General features: G+C 36.0%; 1 protein-coding gene across 1 annotated transcript in view; it reads left to right on the top strand.

The window, feature by feature from the left end:
- LOC121319145 (phosphatidylinositol phosphatase PTPRQ-like) overlaps positions 1–21,452 on the top strand; it is a 74,059-nt gene extending 52,607 nt beyond the window's left edge. Inside the window, exons 42-57 of the mRNA XM_041256327.1 lie at positions 1,964–2,122; positions 2,752–2,974; positions 3,330–3,403; positions 5,141–5,240; positions 5,817–5,945; positions 8,461–8,505; positions 10,812–10,838; positions 11,756–11,837; positions 14,057–14,147; positions 15,397–15,473; positions 17,064–17,198; positions 17,281–17,406; positions 18,383–18,531; positions 19,154–19,289; positions 20,057–20,180; positions 20,893–21,452. Coding sequence (XP_041112261.1) covers positions 1,964–2,122; positions 2,752–2,974; positions 3,330–3,403; positions 5,141–5,240; positions 5,817–5,945; positions 8,461–8,505; positions 10,812–10,838; positions 11,756–11,837; positions 14,057–14,147; positions 15,397–15,473; positions 17,064–17,198; positions 17,281–17,406; positions 18,383–18,531; positions 19,154–19,289; positions 20,057–20,180; positions 20,893–20,930 — 1,715 coding nt within the window. The 3' untranslated portion in view covers positions 20,931–21,452. The remainder of the gene's footprint in view (positions 1–1,963; positions 2,123–2,751; positions 2,975–3,329; positions 3,404–5,140; positions 5,241–5,816; positions 5,946–8,460; positions 8,506–10,811; positions 10,839–11,755; positions 11,838–14,056; positions 14,148–15,396; positions 15,474–17,063; positions 17,199–17,280; positions 17,407–18,382; positions 18,532–19,153; positions 19,290–20,056; positions 20,181–20,892) is intronic.
- Positions 21,453–25,130: the final 3,678 nt, after the last annotated feature.

The raw sequence follows: 25,130 nt of genomic DNA, 5'->3' as shown, positions 1-25,130 counted from the left end.
CATACAAATATCAAATACATACATTGTACAGCAAGTCCACGTTGGACAGAATAAGACTTCAGTGAGTAAGAAGATTAGCTCCATCTCTGATGACAGGAAACTGTTTAGCAGAAGGTGTCAGAGCAAATAGATGCTTATGGTAACCAATACAATGGTTTATGGTTGCTTGTGGTGTCCTTTGATTTGCTTTGAACTTTCCTGATAATAAAGATCTATTTATGTATTACATCTTTTGTAAATAACACCTTAAATTTCATTAAAAAAAAAAAAATAAAACATTTAAAAAAATACATCTTCAGTGATTATACATAGTGTCCCGCGTTTCCGGTTTATTCAGAATTTTACGGAAAATTTACAGGATTTTTTTTTTTAATTTTTATTTTTTTTTAACTGAACTTCATTTTTTATGATTTTTGTTTACTGTTAAATATTTTCCCAGTACTATTTTCTAGGAAATACACAATATTTTGATTAAAATGCTGTTTTATTTTGACTCCAACATTGTAAGCAGCCCTACACTGTATCCTAGGATACAGCAGACGCTTAGACGTCAGAGGATCAACTAACGTTCAAACGTGGTTCTATGTTTCCAAATATTATCACTTGATTAGCAATTGCTAGGCATGCTAACTACTAGCTTGATCAAAAACTAAACTGAAATACTTACACAAATATCATATTTTTGGTGGATGAAGAATGGGGAGAAAACGTAAATAACTTTATGAATATAAAAAAGAAAACAAATGTTTCGAAGTATACGAAAAGCAAAAACAGCAGAAGTGGCTCAGGTGAGGCAGAGGATGCATAGCGCTACGATTACTACTGCATTGAGGTACATGTTTGCACTGACAATAAAAGAACATAGTGAAAAATAAATGACACATTACTAAAACAAGAAAGTGAACTGAGAGAAAAGCAATCCATTTATGCGTCTTTTACAAAAAGAGAGTGCGGAATGACTGTTAATGAGTTTGTCAGAGTGCTATGCTTTGCTGGACAGCCGCTGTTTATTGCAGGTGGTATGTATCAGTGACTTTGTGCGACAGTACTGTCCATCAGCTAAAACACTGCTTAACTCCGTAAATAAATATTTGACATGTTGATGCGTTATGGAACGCATTGATGGCAATGTCCAATGTGATTTTTGACACGTCACCCAATGGCTTGCACCGCCCAGTTCTGTCAATTTTCTTTTTATGATTGCAAGGTGAATAAACCTGGCTTGTTTTGTGCTGATGTCATGTTCATACCTTCTGCAGATACTATTTCCGTCAGCACAGTGATTGCCCAAACATTCGCAAAGTACCAACTAATTAACTAATCAGATTCTGCTTCATCATACATGCCAGACATTAAACTTAATCAGAAACCAGAACTGCAATGCATCGTATTACACATGTAAAGTGTGTATACTGAGATTTTCTCCCCCTGATTTGTATAGCTCTTTCAATTATTTTTTGATACTTTTGCAATTTTATCCCTATTTTAATATATTGTAGCGTGCACTGGGGTAGACTGCAGCAAGGCGCGCCTGCCCTATGCCTGTGTGTGAATTGTCTTGCCTTGTGTGATGCGCCTGCCTGCGTTAACCTATTTTGCTATAATATGTAAAATAAACTCCAAAAAATTTCTGGAACATTTTTTTTAAAGATAAAAAACGAAAATGCAGAACACTTAAGTATATACTATTTCGAAATTTAAATTTGTGAAATGTCAAAATTTAGATTTCCCTTTATTTTTGCTTTAATAAGTTTGGTATTCACGTTGACATTTTCTAAATAGGTGTGATTCAGGCTCAATTCAATACATTTACACTGGGGGGGAAAAAAGAGGGTTAGGAAAAACACAAAATCATGCCATAATCAGGACTCCTGTGGATCCATCATTATTTTTTTTCACATGTTCTCTTATTGCTCTGATGTATTCCGAAGGAACTTCAGTTTCCCTGTGATTTGGTTTGTAGCACCACCTGAGTCCAGCATGATTCCAGTCCCTGCCTACGATGCACATGGAGCCACGGTCGTAACTGCTACAACAATAACAGTCCAGATGCCTGTCTGTTTCTTCAGTGATAGCCATGGGCCAATTGAAAAAATACAAGTTATCGTTGCAGAAGCAAAAGGTAAGAAAGAAAAGCAAATCTGGAGTTGACGGTTCCTCTGTTGAATCCACGGTGAGAAATGTGCTAACTAGAGGATTTTCTTATTTATATTGACGGCACTCTGTGGAATCCACAGTGAGAAATGTGCTAACTAGAGGATTTTCTTATTTATATTGACGGCACTCTGTGGAATCCACGGTGAGAAATGTGCTAACTAGAGGATTTTCTTATTTATATTGACGGCACTCTGTTGAATCCACGGTGAGAAATGTGCTAACTAGAGGATTTTCTTATTTATATTGACGGCACTCTGTGGAATCCACGGTGAGAAATGTGCTAACTAGAGGATTTTCTTATTTATATTGCATTGTCAGTTTTTTTTTAATGTTAATAAACAAATAAACAGAATAGTTTGTTGAATCGCAGCCTAAATACAAATAATAATATAAATGAAAAACAGAATATTAATATCAGCAGACACGACAAGTGGCCAACCAAGCACTTCACCTGTAGTTATCAAGTCATTTTAAATTGTTTGATTTGCCTGAACAGAGATGCATGAATGAACCAATTGGTAGGAAGTCATATTTCAGAGTAATCATTGCACACATGTTTATATGTTTGTGTGTTTCTTTATGTTTTCCTCAAAGTGAAGAATGATGGCAACATTACCACTTGGAAGGATGCTTACTTCAACAAACCGAGACCATACTTGGCTAACAAAGGCTTTAAAAACCCTCCCTGCACTGAAAGGATGAAGAGACAGACTACCTCAGTTGGCACATATGTTTTAGGCGCTGAAGATACCTGCATGCCAGAAGGAAATGAAGAGCAATTCTGCAATGGCCCTCTTAAGCCAAAAAAAGATTATGTGTATGTGCATATTGTTCAATTAATAGTGTACAGGGTTAGTAAATATTCATATTGCAGTGAGCTTTGTCAGACCTTCACATTTACTTTTTTGTTGTAAACTTGATCAGGATTTTCAAGATAATGTTTGCTAAAACAATAGTACTGTGTTATCTGGAATTCTGAATCATAAATGAATGTTTTAAACGATTTTAGTATCGTACTCCCTTAAAAATGTAAAGACTGGGAATAGGTTACTGAAGAGATGGTGGGAATTGTTTAATTATTAATTTACAGGGTTATCAAGTAAACCAGTTCAGCTATCAGTAGATATTTGTAAAGCGTGGTTTAACATTTTTCATTTATTTTTCATTTTTAGATTCAAATTCAGAGCAACAAATTCTAAAGGCCAGTATACTGATTCAGTGTATTCCAAGAGTGTTACAACTACAGGTAAAGTGTGATCTTGAATTCACATTTCCCTATTAAGCAAAAACAGTTAATCTCACAAACATATCTATATGTAAAATGTATCTTTCAAAATGTTACTGTCCAAATATAATAATTCCAATTTTATAGACATCGATTTTCCTCTGGGTGTTCTGCCATTTAACTTAAAATAAAACCAAACTCTCTTGGTCAATTACAGCCTACTTGTGCAACGATGGAAACAATAAGTATGCATACACAAAGAAAAATATTCTGGTTAAATTGCTGTTAATTGGTAACGTGAATTAACAAGGAAAAACCTGTGTAAATAAGTTCTTATTGTGGCAACCAGATCAAAGGTAACATTGCTGCTGATAATAAAACACAAGCCTGTGTTTTCCCATCGGTGCTTCAGATTAGTCGCTGCAGCTCTTAGATACAGCTGACCTAGTGTTTTGGCTGCGGTAGATGTCAATTGATGTGAAAACCAGATTGCTCCGTCTGCTCTTTACTCGGGACACTGCTCACATTAAACATGCTTGTGTAGTGAAGGAGAGGAGGCCTCAAGGCCTATAGCTTGCAGTGATTGTTCGCTTCGGGCACAAGGATCAACTTTTTTGGATCAGGGTTATTCATGTTTCTGGTGTTTAGAGGGTCGATGCATAGTGTACTTCAGTAGGGGATACTTGTCACTAACACCCCCCCCCCGTGGTTTTACTGTTTGTTTGTTTGTTTGTTTTAAAAGCATTTTACAAATGCCTGCTTGTTAAGGTATAAATGTTGCAGTGTTATTACTGTTTTAAAGGACTTGAAAGAAGTACCAACCTTATTTAAAAACTATATCAAAATATATACACCAGCAAGAACAAAGTAAGCATTTAGAATGTATAAATCTCAGTAACACACTTAATGAAACTTTATTAAGATTAGAAGTTACCAATACAAAAGAAGAGGGGGGGGGGGGGGGGGGGGGGGGGGGGGGGAACTTTATATTTCAAAGGTAAACAACTTTTCAAAGTATTTTTTCAGTTCTTCTGCAGAAAGCTCCCAAAATATATAAATGAAAAAAAAAATATGAAAGATTAGTCCATTAGTGTTATAATTAGAATTGTATGTATATGTTTAATACATTGCCAATATCTTATCTGTTGAGCATTAAGGTAAAAAAATATAATACAACTAGTCTTGCTTTGCCATTATGCAATGGTATTGTTTAAATTATGTTTATGGCTGTAATTAGGTGCATTTCATTTGCTGTGTAAAATACACTGTCCTCAAACAGTGGAACAGTGTCATGAATAGCAAACTTTATTTAAAATCTATATTTAAATAAGTCACAAGTTATTTGCAAATAAGAACCCAATGTATAAAAGATCATGCTTACTTGATCCTGAGCTCACCAGAATTATTTTTTTCATTTGAAATAAATGATTTAAATGTATAATCTCACTAATCACTGTCAGTGCCATTGCCCCAGCTGTTTCTCCTGTAGCTAAAGAGCAAATCTCAGTAAATCATCTTTAGTTAATCCACACAGAGCACCGTGCACTTTCTAAATGTTAAGGGCATAGTAGCATGTCAGCTGGATACAGAACATTAATTATGTGTAACATGAAATATTGAGGTTATGGGGTGAGGTTTGGTTGCATGGAAAGCTTTGATTGTTCTTGCTGATTACACCAATGAACATCATTTTTTAAATTTGTATTATTTCTATTCCTTAGAGTTGAAAGATGTACTTAGACTTCATTTTTCTTTCAGGGGAGGGGTTGTCTGGTCGGACCGTGGAAATAATCTTGGCTGTGGCTTTATGCGTGCTTTCAGTAATCCTTCTGGGGGCTGCAATATATGCTTTTGCAAGGTAAGATGATGCCAAGGGGTTGTGTCACATGTAACATGTGTAACATAAGCCTTGGCTATACAGCAACATGAAATATTTATGTGCGATATAATGCTGATGCATACAATACATGTTGTTACTTGATACTATCAATTTCTATAGCCAAATATTGTTATGTGAAGCACACACATTTTGCCGTTAACTATATTAGCTGTGATAGTTAACGCAATTCTAGATTTCCAAAATTCATGGTGCATAACACTCACTTTATGTTGTTCTTTTATAATAGGTTCTGCCTATTTTCTTAATGTTTTTGTCTTTGAAAAGTGGACTTGCTCAGGATAAAAATCAAACTGTCAGTAGAAAGGTTACTTCATACTCTCATACGATACCTAAGGGTTTTCTCTACCAGGACTGACATATGCATTATATAGTAAAAGCATGGTGAAGTGTGCTCTAGGCAAGCATAAGAATGTCCAGTATGGTAAATTATGGTCACAGTAAATAGTAAGTGATGGTAAATGATTGGTGAACTGCAAAATTACCATGCAGATTTACTACGAGAAACTTTTATATGTCCGTTTTTCTCCCATATAGAATCAGGCAAAAGCAGAAGGAAGGAGGAACCTATTCTCCACGGGATGCTGAAACCATTGACACCAAATTCAAGCTCGACCAGCTGATAACAGTAGCAGACCTGGAACTGAAGGAAGAGAAATTAACACGGTGAGTAGATTTTCCTGTCGGTAAAACAGTAGTCCACAGGTTCCCGGCCTGACCCCCTTGTGACCTTTACTTGTTTGTCAGTGTTGTGTAACACGGTTTATTTATCCAAGTCAGCCTGCTCATCTTTCAAAGGTGACCCTCGTCTTCCAGGCACTTAACAGCGGCATACAGAAAAGCACTTAATCTCTGGCTGAACTAAAAAATAGATGTCAGTCTGTGGGAAAAACAAGACAAAGCATTTAAAAACAGTGTAAAATATCTAGAGTGAAAGTGTGCGACCACCTTGTTAATTACGTTGTACTAATTCGCAAGGCATGAGTTATTTGAAAAATGTTTCCATCTATAAAAAAGAGTTAGATATTCAACTGTTGTAGACTGTTATTTGCTTGTTCAGCAACAGTCTAGCACAGTTTCACAAATATGAAACTTAATGTTATTCATAAAAATATTCTTAAAATAACTCTTCAGTTAAAACACTGTGAATAGGGAGTAATGTAAACTAGTCATGTTTCAAATCTTTAATTTTTTTTTTATTAGCTGTATATTTCCCCTGTTTTAAATGCATTTCTGAACCTTCTGCTGAAATTCCTTTCCTGTGTACTGTATGACTTGCTAAGCATACTCTTTTCCTGACCTTAGGCCTAGTGACCATAGAAAGGACCTGAGGTTATGGTTTCACAATGCTGTCAATAGTATTGTGTGCCATTTTAAAGAGCCCGGCTTACCTAATGAATTATTAGAAATATGTCCATAATTGCTTTCCCATATTCACTTAAAGACTTTATGCAAATATGATTTGTAATTTAGGAAAGATTGATTCCATACTTTAAATCAATTTGGCTGTTGGCATACCACCTTGGCTTCTGGTCCCATTGCAGAGGAAAAGCAAGGCTGGGCCTGGTATGTTCTGTGATTGGGTGATCCTCCAAGGTAACTCATTTGCTGTAGAAAGTGGTGTTGACCAGTAGGAGGCGCTCTCCCCTGTGTGCTGTAGCTTAATCAATAAGTCAGCATGTTGTTAGGGGGTGCAGTGCTGTTGGATCTTCAGATGATGAACCAGGGTCCTGCCTCCACTGTGGATATGAAAGATCTCCAATCAAAGCCTATTGACTGACTACATAACCCATATACTGCATTAGCAAAGACCTAGGTAGAAAAGTGCTAAAAAGAATCAGTAGTCTCCTGGTCATTATTGTGTGATGCTGCTAAGTCTACCAAGCATACTCTAAGCATGAGACATGTTGTAAATCTGCTAAAGATAGTTTTCAAGTAGGATCTTCTAATGTAGAACAATAAGAAATGGGTCTTAGGCATCCTTTCCCTTAGACTTACACAACATAATTTGCCAAGAACACCATCTTTATTTTAAAGGCAAGTATTTAAACAATTCTGATCACTGCAGGTGAATGCATTGCCACACTACTTTGTCTAGCATAGCTTTTCAGTGCTTGATAATTACTGCACAATTGTGTATTCTATTGTTAATATTTAGCATTGAAAACTCCAATCCGAATGGCTAACTATACCCTCATACCACAGTGCCTTCAACACTGACCTCCTTTGGGAGACATAACCTTTAACAGGGACATGTGGTCTGTCGTTTATTTGGGATTTAGGGACCAAGAATACCGTACCTAGTGCTAAGATTTCAGCGCCCTGCTGCTATAAACTATGGGTGGTACAGAGATAAAAAAAAAAAAAACGTTGATGTTGCAGTTTGTTTTTTCTTGGCTGTTTTCATATGGGTGTGCTTCATGGAAAAATGGCAATGCCTGTACAAGCCTGAGCAGGTCGGGGGAACCAGTAGGTTGCTGTTATTTGTTGCCAAAGTGTGAGGGACCATTGTTGGGAAGCATCTGCCACTTGCTATGACTGTGTGCGCTTCAACCTGTGTGGCATTATGTGTATCCACCTGTGCTCCTGCTGTGTTTCGAGAGTGTCTGGTGGTAGTAATAGAGGTGATCAGCACATGTTTGTTGTCATTAAACAGCATGACACACACACACACACACACACACACACACACACACACCGGTGGAATAAAAAAAAAAAAATTGCTTCAACATGTTAATAGATCTTAACCACTTCACTGCCTGTTTTGGCATTTTGTTTTCTGCTGCAGATGCCCTTGCCAAACTTGTATGAGTAATTACAAAGTGCTTAGGACAGAACTATTGATAACATCTGTGACTTGGGAGCTGTAGGATCATTTTACCTTTCCTGGTATTCTGCTTGTGGAATAATGTCTTAGATTTAAGCAATCAGCCCTTCAGATTATTCAGGACTTTTTTTTGGCTATTCAGTAAATGTTGTACATGGTACACACATATATATATATATATATTATATATATATATATATATATATATATATATATATATATATATATAGACACACACACACACACACACACACACACACACGATATTGGGGTTTCATCATGTGGTGATGCAATTTTCCCTCTAAGGTAGCATTTGCTTGCATACTAACTTGTTGCTGGATCTTTTATTTCCAGATATTCATCATTTTTCTTTAGACGGAAGGAAATATTTGTCATCCAGTAAGTGGCTCATGCAGTCTTTTCAACTGATTGCCATGCTGTTGTGTGCTGGTTTAGTGGATTGACAGGATTTGCTTACAGACCTACTGTGTTACTCATACCATCCTGGTTTAGTGGAAGGGGCTTTTTACTATGTAACATTTTTGTCATGTGTCTCATTTTAACTTTGTGTAAAAATGGAGCATCACAAACTTTGAACACTGACTATGACAAAACACAAGACTTCCTAAGAAAGTGTTTTTTATTATTATGTATTGCATTTTTAAAGCGCTCTTTATACAATAGTATTGCAAAGCACTGTACAGCACATAACAGAAAAAAGAACAAACCGCAATACATTTGTATAGCATGTCACACATACAACAGCCACAATCAGACCATTTAAATGAGATTTAAATAACAGTATACACGTAATAATCATACAAAAGCAGCCATTTTAAAGTTACATTAAAACTGACTAAGACAAGAAAGCCATTTTATAAAAGTGCGTTTTTAGTGTTGACTTGAAAACTGGAACGGTCGCAGCTTCCCTGACAAACGAAGGCAGAGCATTCCATAATTTAGGAGATCTACACAAACTGGACAGTACTTGCACACTTAAGTTGTACCTTCTTTCCTTTGCTGTCTTCCACAATGAAATCCCTATGGTCACGGGTACATTCTTCTGGGGTTTTTGTGTGGAGGCATTTTGTACATTTTGCTACAATTCTGATTTAAATCCTCCGTATTGTAAAACTGTAATACAGCTTTAAATCTAACAAGCTAACAAGCCTCCATTCCTGACTGTAATCTCGTTTTAAATATCACAAGCGGAGTCTCCAATAGAAATGTAGGAATGTGCTATCACTCAGTAGTTGGGGCGGGTTTAAAGTATTCAGAACAAATCGATGATAGTTGCAAGTCAGGAAGGCGGGACATTGCCCAGCAGCACTGGGAAATGAGTTTATTATTTTTGTAGTAGGTAATCCCTTTGATCTGTTTAATGCGATGCATATATGTTGCTGAAGTTTAATTGAGGCATGCTGCCAACTGCATTGCATGCACATAACATGACACAGTTTAATGACTGTCACTGCATATTAAATATAACATTAACAATGCCTGGAAAAAAAAAAAAAAAAAAAAAAAAAAAAAAAAAAAAACTGGTTAATGTTGGTTTTATCTTGACAGTAGTTTCCCATGCTATTCAGGAATTAATGTAATGGTTAGTTTGATCTCCTTTTGGGAGAGGATCAAACCAAGTCTCCCAACAGGCTGACTAGTTTTTCCAGGGCTACAGAGAGCAAAACAAGCTTCTTTAGTGACTTACATTTCTGTTTATGCTGGGTCTAATGGAAGGTTGTGATACACGATCCTCATATTACATTATCCACAGACACCCTATATTACATATCAGTGTCTACCAAAGGTGATAAATCTTTATATAACTGACCTATTACACAATTTCAAAAGCAATTTCAATAGAAGCAAAGATTTATTCAACTGATAAGCAAAAAATCTTTTCACAAATGAATTAAGCTAATTTATGTAGAGTAATATAATTTGCCCTCATTCTGCAGAAGCACCTGCATGTTTCCTGTGTTTTGCAGTGCATTGCTAAGTTCTGTACTTGCAAGCAATCTAAGCAATAATATGGGCTGGATAAAGGCAAATCAAGCTAAGAAAAGAATGCATTCCTTACTGTTTGTGCTTGCACAATGTGTTATGCATGTTGTATAGTAAAGTAATAATCCCAGTTAGATAATATGTTAAGGCATGCAGTTTATATATAGATTTATTATAATGTCACTTGGCCACTTTTGTAAAATTTCCCTATCAGCTATGGAGTTTGACAGGTCATAGTGGAATAGTGAATGAAATGCTTAGTATCACCATTATTCAGTTTAAGAAGGGCCCCAATAAACAAAATCATTCTGCAAATACCACATTCTCACAATGATACACACAATTTCTATTACTGGTGTCTTTCAATTCAGTAAGGAATGCTTTTTCAACAACAGCAAGTGTCCAAGTGATTTTATAATTCCCCCTGTATGAGTTGTACTACGTACAAGGCATCACATTGATGCATGACTCCGTATATGTATGATATATATATATATATATATATATATATATATTATATATATTATATATATATATATATATATATTATATATAGTTGTTTACTATATAGATTGGTTTTCAATTACTGCTATTTAAAAATTTTCCCTAAAGGGACTAGTATGATCATTTCTGCAAAGACGTATTTATAAAATTCAAGTGTTTGGTTTGTTTGTTTTTTCTTTGTGAAATCTCTATTACAGACTTCTGAGTTATAGAAAGTCACTCAAGTAAGTAGGATGAAGAATTATTTGTGTGGTTCTGTTTTGTTGTTTTTCGTTTGAAAGTGTGACAGTCTCTGTGGTCAGTTGCCTAAGAGCAGCAGCCAGACTCAGAATAAATCATAACAGTGTGACCAATGGCACGGTAACTGGAGAACAGCTTTCTGCCTCTCTGGGGTGAAGCCGGCACGGCCGTGTTTTAGCTTTGGAAGTAATACAGGATGCTTAAACTCCTCAGGGTGCAGGAAGCATGTCATAATTAAACAGTGAAGTCACTCCTAGATTTTTCTTGTTCCACTTTCCTTGTTAAACAATGGAAAACTTCCCAATAGACATAGAGACATGAGAAACTCAGTGAGCGATCCTGCCTTCCAGTACGAGTCATTGCTGTATGCCTTGACAGTCAAGGTTTAAAAAGCATTTTGACTGGCCTTTTGAAGAGGATCGCCCTTGTAATTGTTTTATTTTCAAATAAGCATTTTATTCCTGTTGAGATTATTCAGTTGTTTCCAATGGTTAAAATCTTGGATACGATCGCCAATGTTTACCTATTGAATTTTCTTATGTATTGTCTGGAAATAACGTTTTATTGAAAGTTTAAAAAAAAAACAGAAATCTCTACTGATGTACATGCCGACGTAAGGGTTTAAAAATTCTGTTATTATATATATATATATATATATATATATATATATATATATATATATATATATATATATATATATATATATATATAATTTTTTTTTTTTTTTTTAACATACCTTGTTTATATTGAACAAATTAAAAGATACAAAGTTCAAAGAATTTATTATATATATATATATATATATATATATTCGTATATATATATATATATTTAAATGTACTATGTAGACTTGGATGGATTTTTAAATAGTTCCTGCAATGCTTTCTTTATTTTCTTTTAGACCTGTAAACAAGAAATCTTTTCTGCAGCACGTTGAAGATCTCTGTGCTAACGACAATGTAAAGTTTCAAGAGGAATTTTCGGTATGTAATCAGCAGTTGTCACAACACAATGGTCACTGCATATGTCATGTCCACCTTGTCCATGTGAGGCCACCGAGAATGCTGGCATTGATCATCAGTACCCAATTACCAGGCTGAGTGTTTGTATAGTAAAGTTACACTCATTTTTTGGCTCTTCATGCTTCATGCTGCAACCTGATCGTAATAATTCACAGGGGTGACAGTAAAAGGTGATCCACAGACCTCCCTAAGGTAACACAGAACCCTGTTCGGATTTCACAACACATTTTGTAATGATTCAGACGCAGCTTTAACTTTTGGAATGTAATATACTTTTTTTTTTTCATTTTACCTTTTCTCTATTACAAACTGCTGACCTACCTTTACTGAATAACATGCTGTACAAAGCCACCTTAATCAAAGCCCCAGCAAATTACAGTTGCTGTTTGCTCCCAAGTGAAATACAGTACAAAATGATTAGTATTGAAAGCTAAATCTATCTGGAATTGCTTTTACAGTACATTTGTTCTATGTCTGCTGTAACATTTTTACTGGTTTTAATTCATGTTTCATGTTCTGAGCAAGAACAGATTTTAAAGTAATAACTGTGCTAAATTGCAAATTAGGGAAATAATGTATTATTTTTCTAAAGGTGCTTTAACATTAATTCCAGGAGGGCTAAAATAAATGAGTAGTGCTAAGGTTTACCTTTTCTCTTTTCACTCCCTTATTGAACTCACTTCATAATGTATTAAGTTGGGCAGTGTTTATATGAGATTTTAATAGATTTAATGTTCTAAAGGCAATCTGTGATTTATATGGAGTTGAAAGAACATATAGTCATAGAAGAATAGAAACTATTTTACGCTTGCTTGGTTGTAGTGAGAATGAGTGTATATTTAATGTGTATAACGTATCAAAATACTTGCAAATTAATCTTCTTTAAGGCTGTTGCAGTGTGCTTTACCAACTGCAGCTTTATGGCTATCATATTATTGATACCCCTCAACTAACTGCGTGCATGTTGTTTTAAATATTACAAATCCGTCATAACTAATTACACATGATAGTCTATAGTCCATTATACCCATGGAAATACCCACTTCATCAATCTCCAGTTAGTTTCTTGTGGACCCCAGAATTTCAATTTTAAACTACCCATTGTTTTTTCTTCAGTATAGAGGAGTCCTTTGTAGTGTATACAAAAAAAAAAACAGTCATATGTAACAGTATCTAAGGAGGCAGCAACTAAAGTAACAGCAGATGAATGGCATTGCCAACCATTTTAAGATATGTTGGAGCACTGAAAGATTCGGGTGGATGTGTCCCAATTGTTGAAGTAAAAGACAAAGCCTGGAGATACTAGGCTCAGATGGTGAGTCAACCACCGACTGACACACTACCTGACCTTGAGACAAGTCAGGTCACCATATAGTGATTCAAGCTCTCCCATCTCGATAGAAACAGGTCCCTCAAAGACTTCATCACATTTGGGATGTCTGTGTGTAGTTTATACAATTTTAAAGGAAGAAGAAAATAGCACTGCTTATTGGTGTATTTAATAAAAATGGATGTAATAGTAGAACCCTGGCATAACCTTATAGCTCTGTAGGCACACCAGTTACAATTCTGGGATCAGTGATAGAATCTCAGATGAGTCCCACGTGGACATTGCTCATTTAGAATTTTGCTTAAGTAGGTGTCGGTTCTTAAGAGGCCCAGGTTTGAATGAGCATGGAAACCGGATTACCCTCTCACCTTTACTGCAAGAGAGGGTGGCCCCTTCAGGTCAAGGGTCATGTGCATGGTCAGGGGGGTTAGTTAGGTGGGATTGACTCTGCAGCTGCCTGCGTCATACCTGATCGGTGGATAAATAGAGGGCATCGGTTAACCGTGCCATCAATCCATCACCTTTTCTATAAGCAAAAAATCCATCAGTAGAAAATTAGGGAGCAGAAAAAAAAGAAAATGTAGATTTTCTTTTTCAGTACAAGGGTCATTCCAATGCCATGTCTGCAAACCCAACTGAAAACACAAGTGATAATGCAGAAACTTAATTTAAAGTCATCCTCTATTTCTGCTCACCACTGCAGTTTTAGAAAGACACTACAGTATATTGGATTAGAGATGAATGGGGGGGGGGGGATCACTGTGTTTTGCTGCATTTGTAAAATGTACTGCTACACAGTAGTGGCTCTTTTCACTACTGGTAAACACTCGCTTACTTGCATCTGTTTCAGGAGCTTCCAAAACTGCTTCAGGACCTTGCAACGTCAGATGCCGACCTCCCTTGGAACCGATCCAAGAATCGTTTCACCAATATCAAGCCGTGTATGTATAGCTGTGCATGAGCTAAAAAAAGAAAGCTTAAAGATAGACATTTTTTCTCCTGGACTAATTTATGTGCTGGGAAATATTAACACATCATTAGCCACAGTATGAATAAAAGTACTACTAAGCAAGTTGCATGTACAACTAAGCAGCACCTTCATGTACTTTTAAAAGTTCAGTCATACACAATTTAAACAACAGAAAGTTGCTTTGAACTTCAGTGACATGCATGTGCAAGAAACAATAAACCAAATGTTTTTTTTCCCCTTTTTTAGCTTTGAAGTTTAAACGAAGAAATTGACCTCTTTAACATTCTTTTCACAAGTTTGTTTCACCCCTTTTTCCCCAGTGTAAATCTGTCTGTTTTGGTGTTAAAGTTCCCTTCGAGCTTGGTTCAGCGTTTACCATGATACTTGCAAAGTGTGCTGCTGGGGATCAATGGAAGATCAGAGTGATTGTGAGGGAGAGTTTTGAGCCAATACTTAAGATCTTATCCAAGGAGGGAGAACCCTGTCCCTCTAGTCAATAGTGCTTCATTTCTCAGTTAATAAGGAAAGAAATGCCTTTATTATTTTAGGCATTAGTTGTGATTGTGATTTGGTAATGTAACTGCATTCTGTGATATTAACTTTTTGGAACAGCTGCTTCTGTTGATCCGCAGGTCCTTGTTTCAGAAACATGTCTTGCTGTTGGTTGGAGGAACCAATGGCTCTCATGTTAATTGACTTACGTTCAAGTTACTAACTATAATACTGTCCAAACAATTATGTCTTTCTTCTTTCTTGCATCTTAAGCCCACCCAAGGACACATTCCTTGCCACTAAGATTAAACTGCAGTGCTGTTTCACATGCATGCTTTAATAAATAGAACATACAATATAGGAGAAACACTATACTGCATGTATATTGAATGTGTTTTTAATGTCATTGCCAGGTGGGATAGTTCAACAAGTGTATAGTTTTGAAAATATCAGCTTTAAATAGCAGTTATAAATGTGAATTTAAATTGTTGTTTAAAATTAAGGGAATATAAATCCACACTAAAAAATAAATACTACCGGTTAATTGTTTTTATCAGTTTGTATATTCTGTGCATGCAAATAACTTGTAAGGATAGCAGTTAATATATAGTATCCTGCATGTTAGAATGCATGATTAGTATTATGTATTTAATTTATTATTATTTCCAGTATGCAATATATAACATATATATAATATATATATATATATATATATATATATATTGCAGATAACAACAACAGAGTAAAGCTGATGTCTGAAGCCGGTGTGCCTGGATCAGATTACATCAATGCCAGTTATGTGTCAGTAAGTACACAACTGTTTCTGATTACAGAGAGAGGTAAAGAGATTTATTTTCTGCGTTGTCTGTCCGCAGATCCCTCTACATTGAGAATAAGGATCTGCTAGACAAAAGAACTGCTTTTTGGTCGATTTTAAGTTGTCAAATTACAGCATTGTATTTATGAAAGCAATATCAAATATGCCAGCACCCTTTAACATTAAAGAACTATCAAATACAGGTGTCAGTTACACCTAGATAATAAAAAAAGACGCAGTCATCATAAAACGATATGGATACCTGGCTAAAATAAATATACGTTGCCAAACCAGTGTAAACAAATGATGTTGTTTCAAACGCAACATGAGTGATACACAAAAACTGACACAGGTTCCAGAAATACAGTGAATTATGACTATTATTTGCATAGTTCTTCGTTATGGGTGTTTGCCCTCACAGAAACACAGCATGCCTCCCAGCCCAAAATAAATGGGATTGGATATACATACAAAAGTTGTTGCTTTGACAATATTCGCTTATTAACAATAATATCAGCTAGTAATCTGTTAAAAGTTGTTCTGGGCAGATGTACTATACTTGAGAAAAGAAAACAATGTGGTACAACTATTTAGCTTGTGGCGGTTCATTGACAATTAAAACGTATTTGTCTGAACAGCAGTCTCGTCCTCTGAGTACAATGAGCAATTATTCCTGCCAAACATACACTGCATCTCCTAATGACTTGAACACACACACACACACACACACACACACACACACACACACACACACACACACACATATATATATATATATACCCATCTGTAACTAAAATGTAGTAAAAGGCCAGCTGCCAAAGTGCAAGGCAGAGATGACAGTAAATGACCTCAAACCGACCTTCAGACTGAAGACAAGCCATGAGGACCCCGAAACTGCCCAAGACTAGCTCGCATTTTTTTAAAAAATGCAGTTTTCCAACATTTTTCCTCTCAACAAACTGCTATTTGCAGTTGGTCACTGGTATAAAGCGTACATGGCAGGTGAACATGTCTTGTTAAACCTGTGACTTCTAAGAAAAGTTAGTTGCCTTGAAGGGTGTGACGATTATAGATTGGACTGTTCCACCAGAGGCATCTGGTGACATCTGTATGGGTTTTTAAATTTCAGTCATGTCTTCTCCAGAACCATCACTCTGGGTATTGTCATGTATATTTATAACTTAATGTAATTGAATCTGTAGTCATTATAGAGGAAAGGGTGATCAAAATGTTCAAAATATCATGTAAGTAATGCACAAGGCAGTTAATTAAAGAGCTCGTCATTACTACAAGTAAATCACTAGCTAGTATTTAATACAGTAAATATTATTCATAAATGTAAGTGGGATTAGTTACATGTTGCATGCTTTCTGTGTAGTTGTTATGAGCTATTACTAAACATTTTCCAGATATTTTGGATGTTGTCGCAAACAGAAAGTAATAAAACAATTCCTATGAAAGGTCCTATTTAAGGGGCCTTTAATTACATAAAGAAATCTGATAGTGTCAATTTACTTGTACCCCTGCCAATAGGGAATGCATTTGACACTGTATGCTGGTCACTTCTCTCTATCTTAGGGCTATCTTTGTCCAAACGAGTTCATTGCCACTCAAGGTCCGTTGCCAGGCACTGTGGCTGATTTTTGGAGGATGATCTGGGAGACGAGAACCAGAACGATAGCCATGCTGACGCAGTGTTTCGAGAAAGGCAGGGTAAGTTATAAACAATTAATGAAATAACATAAGACATGCATGGTGTCTTGTTTTGTGAAGTCTTCATTGCTTCGTATTTCAGATCAGATGTCATCAGTATTGGCCTGAAGACAACAAGCCAGTGACTGTATTTGGAGATATTGTGATCACGAAACTAACTGAAGATGTTCATCCAGACTGGACCATCCGGGACCTAAAAGTTGAAAGGGTAAAAAAAAAAAACTACATCCTGTTAATCAAGTGTGTTGAATGAAAACTATATGAACTATATCACAAACTAGTCTGCTCTTTTAGTACGGTGATTACCTATGGTAAGACGATAGCCCGATTCGCACAGGACTAAAAATCGCCACATAAACAGATGGTTTCGGAATTTTTACTGACATCAGTGAAATTTAGTTCTATGCAAACCATCCATTTTTTTATCCCAGATGCTTTTCTCAGAGGTGTTCGATTTTCTTACAGGGGGTCGGGACCTTCTGTAAAACCTTTTACTCCTGTGCGAAGCAACCTTGTCAGTGTTATGTTAGAATCGATAGAAGCATTTCCATAGTATTCGCCTCAAAGCAACACCAGTCTTTACAATAAACCATAATTGGTACGATCTGTACTGAGATTCTGCAGTTTAGTAAAATGCAACGATTAGGCATAACCAAATTGGCGATCGGGCAAAAATACAAAAGATAATTGCAGACTTTTAAAAAATTGATGCTTTGAACAGTGAATTTGAAGGTATGTATGGAAATACATATCACTCAATGGACAAAATGCTTATTCTAGCATTTCTAGAAGAGAAGGCACTACGAAATTAGTTATTTACACCCAATTCACTGTTTACATATCATGCACATAAGTGCCTTCTCTGGCCACAGCATCGCATTTCATTTTTAATTTACTGACTTTTCTTGTTGAAAATCCACGTCTGGGAGGTTACGGGACATCCCCTGCTTTTGACTCTGAGGAAGTCTGATTTTTGGTCCTGTGGGTCATGCTTATGGTTAATTGTGTAGTGCCAACTCATGGTGCAGTGTATAACAGTTTACAGTATGAGACAATTTAGAATGTTGTGACTGTGCGATTTTGTTTAAATTTAGTGTGTTGAACACACGTTTGTTTTACAAGGTATCAACTTATTGTTCCATTGTTCCTGCCATAGCAGTACTTGCTCTCTCTTGTTTTTCCAGCATGGGGACTGCATGGTAGTGCGCCATTTCAATTTCACTTCTTGGCCTGAACACGGAGTTCCTGAATCGAGCACAGCACTCATTCACTTTGTAAAACTAATCCGTGTAAACAGAGCACATGACAACACAACCATTGCAGTGCATTGCAGGTGAGCTGGCCTCATTTACTAGTTAAAGTTATACCAGTCTTATATAACAGAAGGTTTTCCCCATAATAACCAAACTGAGAGGCAACATGTCATTCCCAGTGAGGTCCTGCTGTAGCCTACTCCTGCTGCAAGGAATCAGACTTACTTAGTACTTCAGCTGGCTACTTTCTGAATTGAGATACTCAGCTAATCCTGGCTATATTACAAAAACAGATTTTTAATTATTGATTTCATTTTGATTCAAATGTTGTATAGCATATAGATTTCATCATTAGCTGATTACTACACAAGTCAGGATTTTGCACAAACATAAGACCACATTTACTCCAGTGTAAGATTAACTAGGTTTAAACAGGGATTTGTTTCAGGCGTCAGATAAGGTCAGCAGGGCAATTTTGGGGGTTTAGAGTGGGTGGTGTTATATCACAAAAAGGTTGCATAGGGAAAGGGGAGACAATTTAAATAAAAAAGTGTCCAAGCTAGTGGTTTACTGGTGGCAATATGGAGTGCATATCTAGTCACAAGGGTCCTATATGTGTTTGTAACTTTCTCTTCAGAGCTTATTAAAGCCTATTGTTGTATCAAAAGGAGTGCGTGTTTTCATTCCTTCTCTTTCCTGCAGTGCTGGAGTTGGGAGGACGGGGGTGTTTATTGGTTTAGATCACCTTGTACAGCATGTGAGCGACCATGACTTTGTGGACATTTATGGCCTTGTTGCTGAGCTGCGCAGTGAGCGAATGTGCATGGTTCAGAACTTGGTAAGAAAACTTCAAACTGTGAGCTTAGTTTACAGTTTATCAGGGTCCCCAGGCATGACATGTTCAGACAGCTAAAGCTTCAGGCCCGGTCCTGGCATTCCTCATGTAAAAATTGGACCTCTGGTAATTATACAACATAAATATGCCCCTTCCCTTGAACATGAGGCCATTATCTGTTCTCAAATCTCACTTTCAAATACATGCTGGTCTGTTTGATGAATTGAAGCCAAGTACACCAATTTATTTTTTAATTAATAATAATAATAATAATAATAATAATAATAATAATAATAATAATAATAATAATAATAATAATAATAATTCTGTGAAATGTATAATCTACCCAACTACCTGCACAATACATGATCTTTTTACATTACCATTTAAGATATAATCAGATATGTTTACAAGGCCTTGTATGCTGTAAATTAGGAATATGCAACTTAATTAGCCAAAAATCAGCCTTGTTTGTTTTTATGCCAGTACTGTGTTTTATGCTGTCTAGTTATTTTTTAATGCGGGTACTCTCAATGTTAACGTTAAGCCATCTAGCACTATAGGTTATGTGTCATTGAAGCGATTATACAACGGCTATGAGGTAATTTAAAACAACTAACAGGTTTAAAGAGAACCCTGGCCATGTGCTGAGATGTCACCAAGGCTATGACATTCCACAGGAGGAGCATTCTTGCCATTGTATAATATGTTTTTACTCCCATGATGAATGTGACTTATATTCTTAATATAGTCTTAATATTCCCATGCAGGCACAGTACATGTTTCTTCACCAGTGCGCTCTGGATCTGCTGTCAAGTAAGGGAAACAGCCAGTCTGTTTGGTTTGTAAATTATTCAGCACTTGAAAAGATGGACTCCTTGGAAGCCATGGAAGGTGAGTAAAATGTTTCCTAAACACAGTAAAATAATTCAGCAGCAGTAGGATTTATAGGCAGGGAATTTAGAGAATTTAATTGAGTTTAGACTGTGTTGGCTTATTGTAATGCCAATGGAATATAAAACCTTCCGTGTTCAAGTCACTGGATCCATACGCAGCCCAGGCTGATGTCAAACATTTCTTAAGTGCAACAGTGGTAGAGGGAACTTCACTAAATAAGTATCTCAGCCCCATTCCTCCCAATGAGATTTATTTGCCACCATACATTTATTTTATTTTATTTTATTCCATATGTAGAGAATGTTAGTTTCAAAGAACAAAATCACTCATATGAACATGAGGCCTCATCACGAATGCACTACCAAACTTTTAGTTAGTGCTAATATGTTGCACTGCAATCAAAATGGAGATCCGTGGTGATCAATCCCTCCAAGGCGCTTTGTTGGGTGCAGTGATTCTGCAAGTGTGTGCAGTAGTTGTCCACAGCATTCCAGATCTGCTTCATGTATAACTACAGTATTCACTTATGGGCATTTATTACAGCCTTACTATATATCTGGTAAAAGTGCTTGAAAACAGGAACCTGATTTACAGTGCATTGTGGGACCATTGCAAGTTGCATGGAATAGAATTTTAAGATGAAGTTGCTGCTTGTGCAACCTAATTAAATATCTAAATATTAATTAATTAATTGTTTTGTTTGTTTTAGGTGACGTGGAGCTTGAATGGGAGGAAACTACAATGTAATTTCTATTTACAAGGAAGGTTGGCTTTGTTTTGGGTTATTTAGGTTTTAAAAACCAGCAACAAAAGAAAAGTATGGACATAGGGGCCAAATCTCTGCAAGTAGACCTCCCCCTACCCTTCATTCGGTCACCACTGTGCCTTCAGTCTCTTCCCTCAGATCACGCAAGACAACACATCGCATCTGTTTTGCACAAAAATATATTGTATTGTAAAATCACATATCTTCTTGAACTGCTAATTTAAAATGTCTTTGTATTTCTTACTTTTAATTATTTTATTTTTTGGTAAGGTAATGTAAGCCAAACAGGTTTTTGAGGCAGGTTTTTATTGGATTTGTGTTTGTTTGTTTGTTTGTTTGTGTGTCTGTGTGTAAATTCCAGGGTGAAGAATATCATGTATTTCTGTTTGGATGTAATGTAAAGGCAATAGTTCTTTGACAGGACTGATATTTTGGCCTCTATTTTGTTGACATTTCTTGTGGATTACTTCCAGTGCTGTCACAATAAACTGTGTTTAAGTGTACGTTTTTGTACTCTGGATTCTCAGCTTTATATGTCTTGGCAGAACATCCCATGATCCTGAACAGCTGAGCTGTCACCCCCAGACACTGCAGGGATTTATCTGCTACTGTGGAGCACACAGTAACTCTTCAGGGGCACATAAGGGCTATTAAAACTGACTTCTCATTGTCAGCTTTAACATAGCTTTATGGACCATCTGAGAGCTTACTCTGCAAGCTGAAAGTTCCTAAACTTTCCTGCATGCTCTGTTGTACATATAAATAGGGGGCTAGTCATTTTTAAATAAATCACTACATCTCAGTGATATAATACAAACAAATAATTAAGTTACAACAAAGCAATTAAATAGAAATTACGAGATTTACAAAAATAAAAGAAACAGGCATACGCTAAGAGACTCAAGTGCATGTTTGATTATTATTACCTAGGTACTCAAACAGTCCTATTTTAATTATCTAAACAGTGGCAGTATTTAATAGGCTCGTCATGACAGACGATAGGCAACATTTCTACATTTTTACCATAAAAAATGATCTTTGGAAAGCTCTGTGGTAGTTCCTATAAGTATGTCTGAGTTCAGACTACAATCTATTCAGATATAATAAAAGCATGACTATCTTCATTGTGGGGAATTAATTGATGTTATATTGCAAATCAACCTCCACGATTTAGTTATACAATAGTCATATCTAGACGGTACACGTTTACTATAATAGGAAAGCAGGCAAAGACCTTTTTAAGAACTTTCATTCTCCTTTAACAATACATTTTCATTGGGGGGTGGTTTGGTTTGGTGGAATTAGAGCAAATCAAATCCAGTGTTCAAATTGTTGCTCAGTGCTGACTCGGTGATTGACTCTTACAAAAGAGAAAGACGAATAAGTACATTTTTAACGACACATGGTGATGTGAAATCAATACAAGACTTTGTATTCTGACCAGATAAATTGTTTTAGTTATGCCCTACCAGTAGTGTACATGCATTCGTTGTGTCAATAGGGTGTGACAATATAATATATATCACTAGAGATAATAAAAGTAAAAATGCGCTTTGCTTTTATATACAATTGCTTTATAAAAACACAGATGGACATAAATGGATATCTTGACATGAGATATCTTAGAAAAACAAATCCAATATCCAGTGTTTACATTTCTACAAAGTCCTATCAGTGTATCTTTAAATATAATTACATTCAAGCAGAAGATATATTTAAATGCTTATGCAGAGAATCTTATCACACATTCACATTTTTCACTGTCTGACATTAAAATTCGTGGAGTATGTTCAGCCCTTTTCCAATCTCAGGGTCAAAAGCATTGATTGTAATGTACAGTGAATGCTGATAGCAACCTTTACAGGAAGTAAAGTGGTACATTAAAAGTGCTCAAGCATCTGTACTCTGCATTATATGTACAGTGCCACACATTTCTACCTAAGGTAGTTTAAACTTGAATTGTATTTGTTTCAATTATAATTGGAGCACTTGGTGAACTTGAACAAGATGTTGACAGGTTTTTAACTGCTTGTTTTCTTTGTGTGTCTTCAGAGTCGATTCCCTAGTTACTTTGTACTAAAACCAGATATAACCCTCCTGCACAATGAGTGAGTGTTTCTAACACAAGCCCTAACATGCCTCGATTGTTGGAGTCCATTAGAAGCCATACAGAGTGCTGTAAATGTAATGAGTGACTTTAAAGTGTTGGAGAAAAAGGAACCAACAACATTTCATTTACACGTCATGCAGATATGGGACACTGAGCTAACTTTGAATAAAATTTCTATAAAATCTTACACATTCTATAAAACATGATACTAAACTGTTAAAATTCACTACATACTACTTATTTCATACATCTGGTAGTGTATTGTATTGACGTCCACCGATACTGAAAACATTCAGCATAAAGATATGATACAGTGGTAAAACACAGCTGTGCAAGAATAAAGCTGTTCTTTCTATCTATCAGCATTTTTCACCACCCAGTTGGTGTTGTTAGTTAATTATTATCAAGCTGACATCAAGCCATGCTCTCATGATGCAAACACATATTGTTTGTCTTCACAGGCCAGTGCATGTGTATTTTAGCTCCATATCCACACTAAGCCAACAGCAGTTTTACGTGAGGTCCTTATGAAAATGGACACAGTGTTTAGTTGAACAGTTTATATGGAAAATGCATCAAATCCTCTGAAATCGCTTCAGCAGCTGACGCAGCAGAATAGGTCAATTGAAGACATGAAGAAGATGCCAGTGTCATAGATAGGTAGCTGTCAATCCCAAGAGAATTTGTAGTGTATAAATGAGCACTCAAAATTATAAATGGTTCCAACAGAGGATTATACAGAGAGGAATCGAGAATGTAAGAGCAGGCAGGGGTAGGGCACAAGTGGAATAGGTATCAGTTTATACATAAATTGATGATATGTTTGGTTATGGAGACCAAGCTGTACCTTTTTAGCGCACAATATTAATGTTATTGTCAGTTGTGGCTAAGAAAATAGCACCAATGTGTCCTGGTTTTATTTTTTATTGGTAGTGTCTTGAAGCTGCAACACTGACTTCTACATAATGTGTTTAATATAAAACCAGAGCGTTTGAAATCAAACCATTACAGCATTCCCTTAATTATGGTATGCAAGCTCCTATAAGCACTTTTAAAATGAACTGTAGGGAGGCTGTATGGAGAGGCTTCTGACTTGCTTCCCAGTAACAGTGTTTTCTACTGAATTGTTTGTACCGTGATTGGGCAGGTTTCTCAAACCCATTGCTTTGTCAGTTAAAGAATCGAATGTTTGTACAGAGGTGTCCATTTGTCACTGCAGGCCCTGATGTAGGCATTAGGGAATCTGCCATTTAAACCTCTATGCCATAACTACCCACAACACAGAAACCGGAGAGCTGAAATGGAATCCTCTTTCCCTTCCCTGGCTGCTCTGCAGTGTTTGCTTTGCAAGGTGGTACGAGGGGGGATAGCTTGTAACATGTAACTGATTCCTTCAAGGACACTGCAGAACAAATCGAAATGTTATTAAGAGTAAACAGGAGACATAGTATTAAGAAAAAATGCAAAGCTCATTTCAGTTTTTAACCCATCAGGTTTTTAAAAATGGCAATAAAGGCTCTGAGAATGTGTGCAATGCACGGCAGGGCTATGTTAAGACCTGTGTGTGCACTTTGATATATTACTCATCACCATACTTAAACACATGTGATCTTTGCACTTATTGATTTACACATCCATTTCCAAGTCCTAGCACATCCAGCTCAAATGTTTGACAGCCTTGTAAACATGTTTTTTTTTTAGATTTCTTTTGCTGCACTTGTATTATATTTTGTTTTTCCGTTTTTCCAATTAACATTTTGCTGCATTAAAGTGTATGTTTGAACAAAAACATATTTAGAATTTAAACATAATTCTGACACAAAAAGACTAAACATATTTTGATTGACAAATTGAATTATTCCTTAATTAATGATATTACTGGATGTATTATATGGTCATTTTACTATATTAATTTATACTGTAACAACAGTGAATATACACTTTGCTCCTGATTTGTAAACCTTTAGATCAGGTCTAAACAGTTTGTTATCTTCTGAAACCTGTTAAGGTTGGTGCAAAATTATTATTATTATTATTATTATTATTATTATTATTATTATTATTATTATTA

This window comes from Polyodon spathula, chromosome 8 (genome assembly GCF_017654505.1).
Source record: "Polyodon spathula isolate WHYD16114869_AA chromosome 8, ASM1765450v1, whole genome shotgun sequence".
Lineage (NCBI taxonomy): Eukaryota > Metazoa > Chordata > Actinopteri > Acipenseriformes > Polyodontidae > Polyodon > Polyodon spathula.
This window is presented reverse-complemented; position numbering and strand designations above follow the sequence as displayed.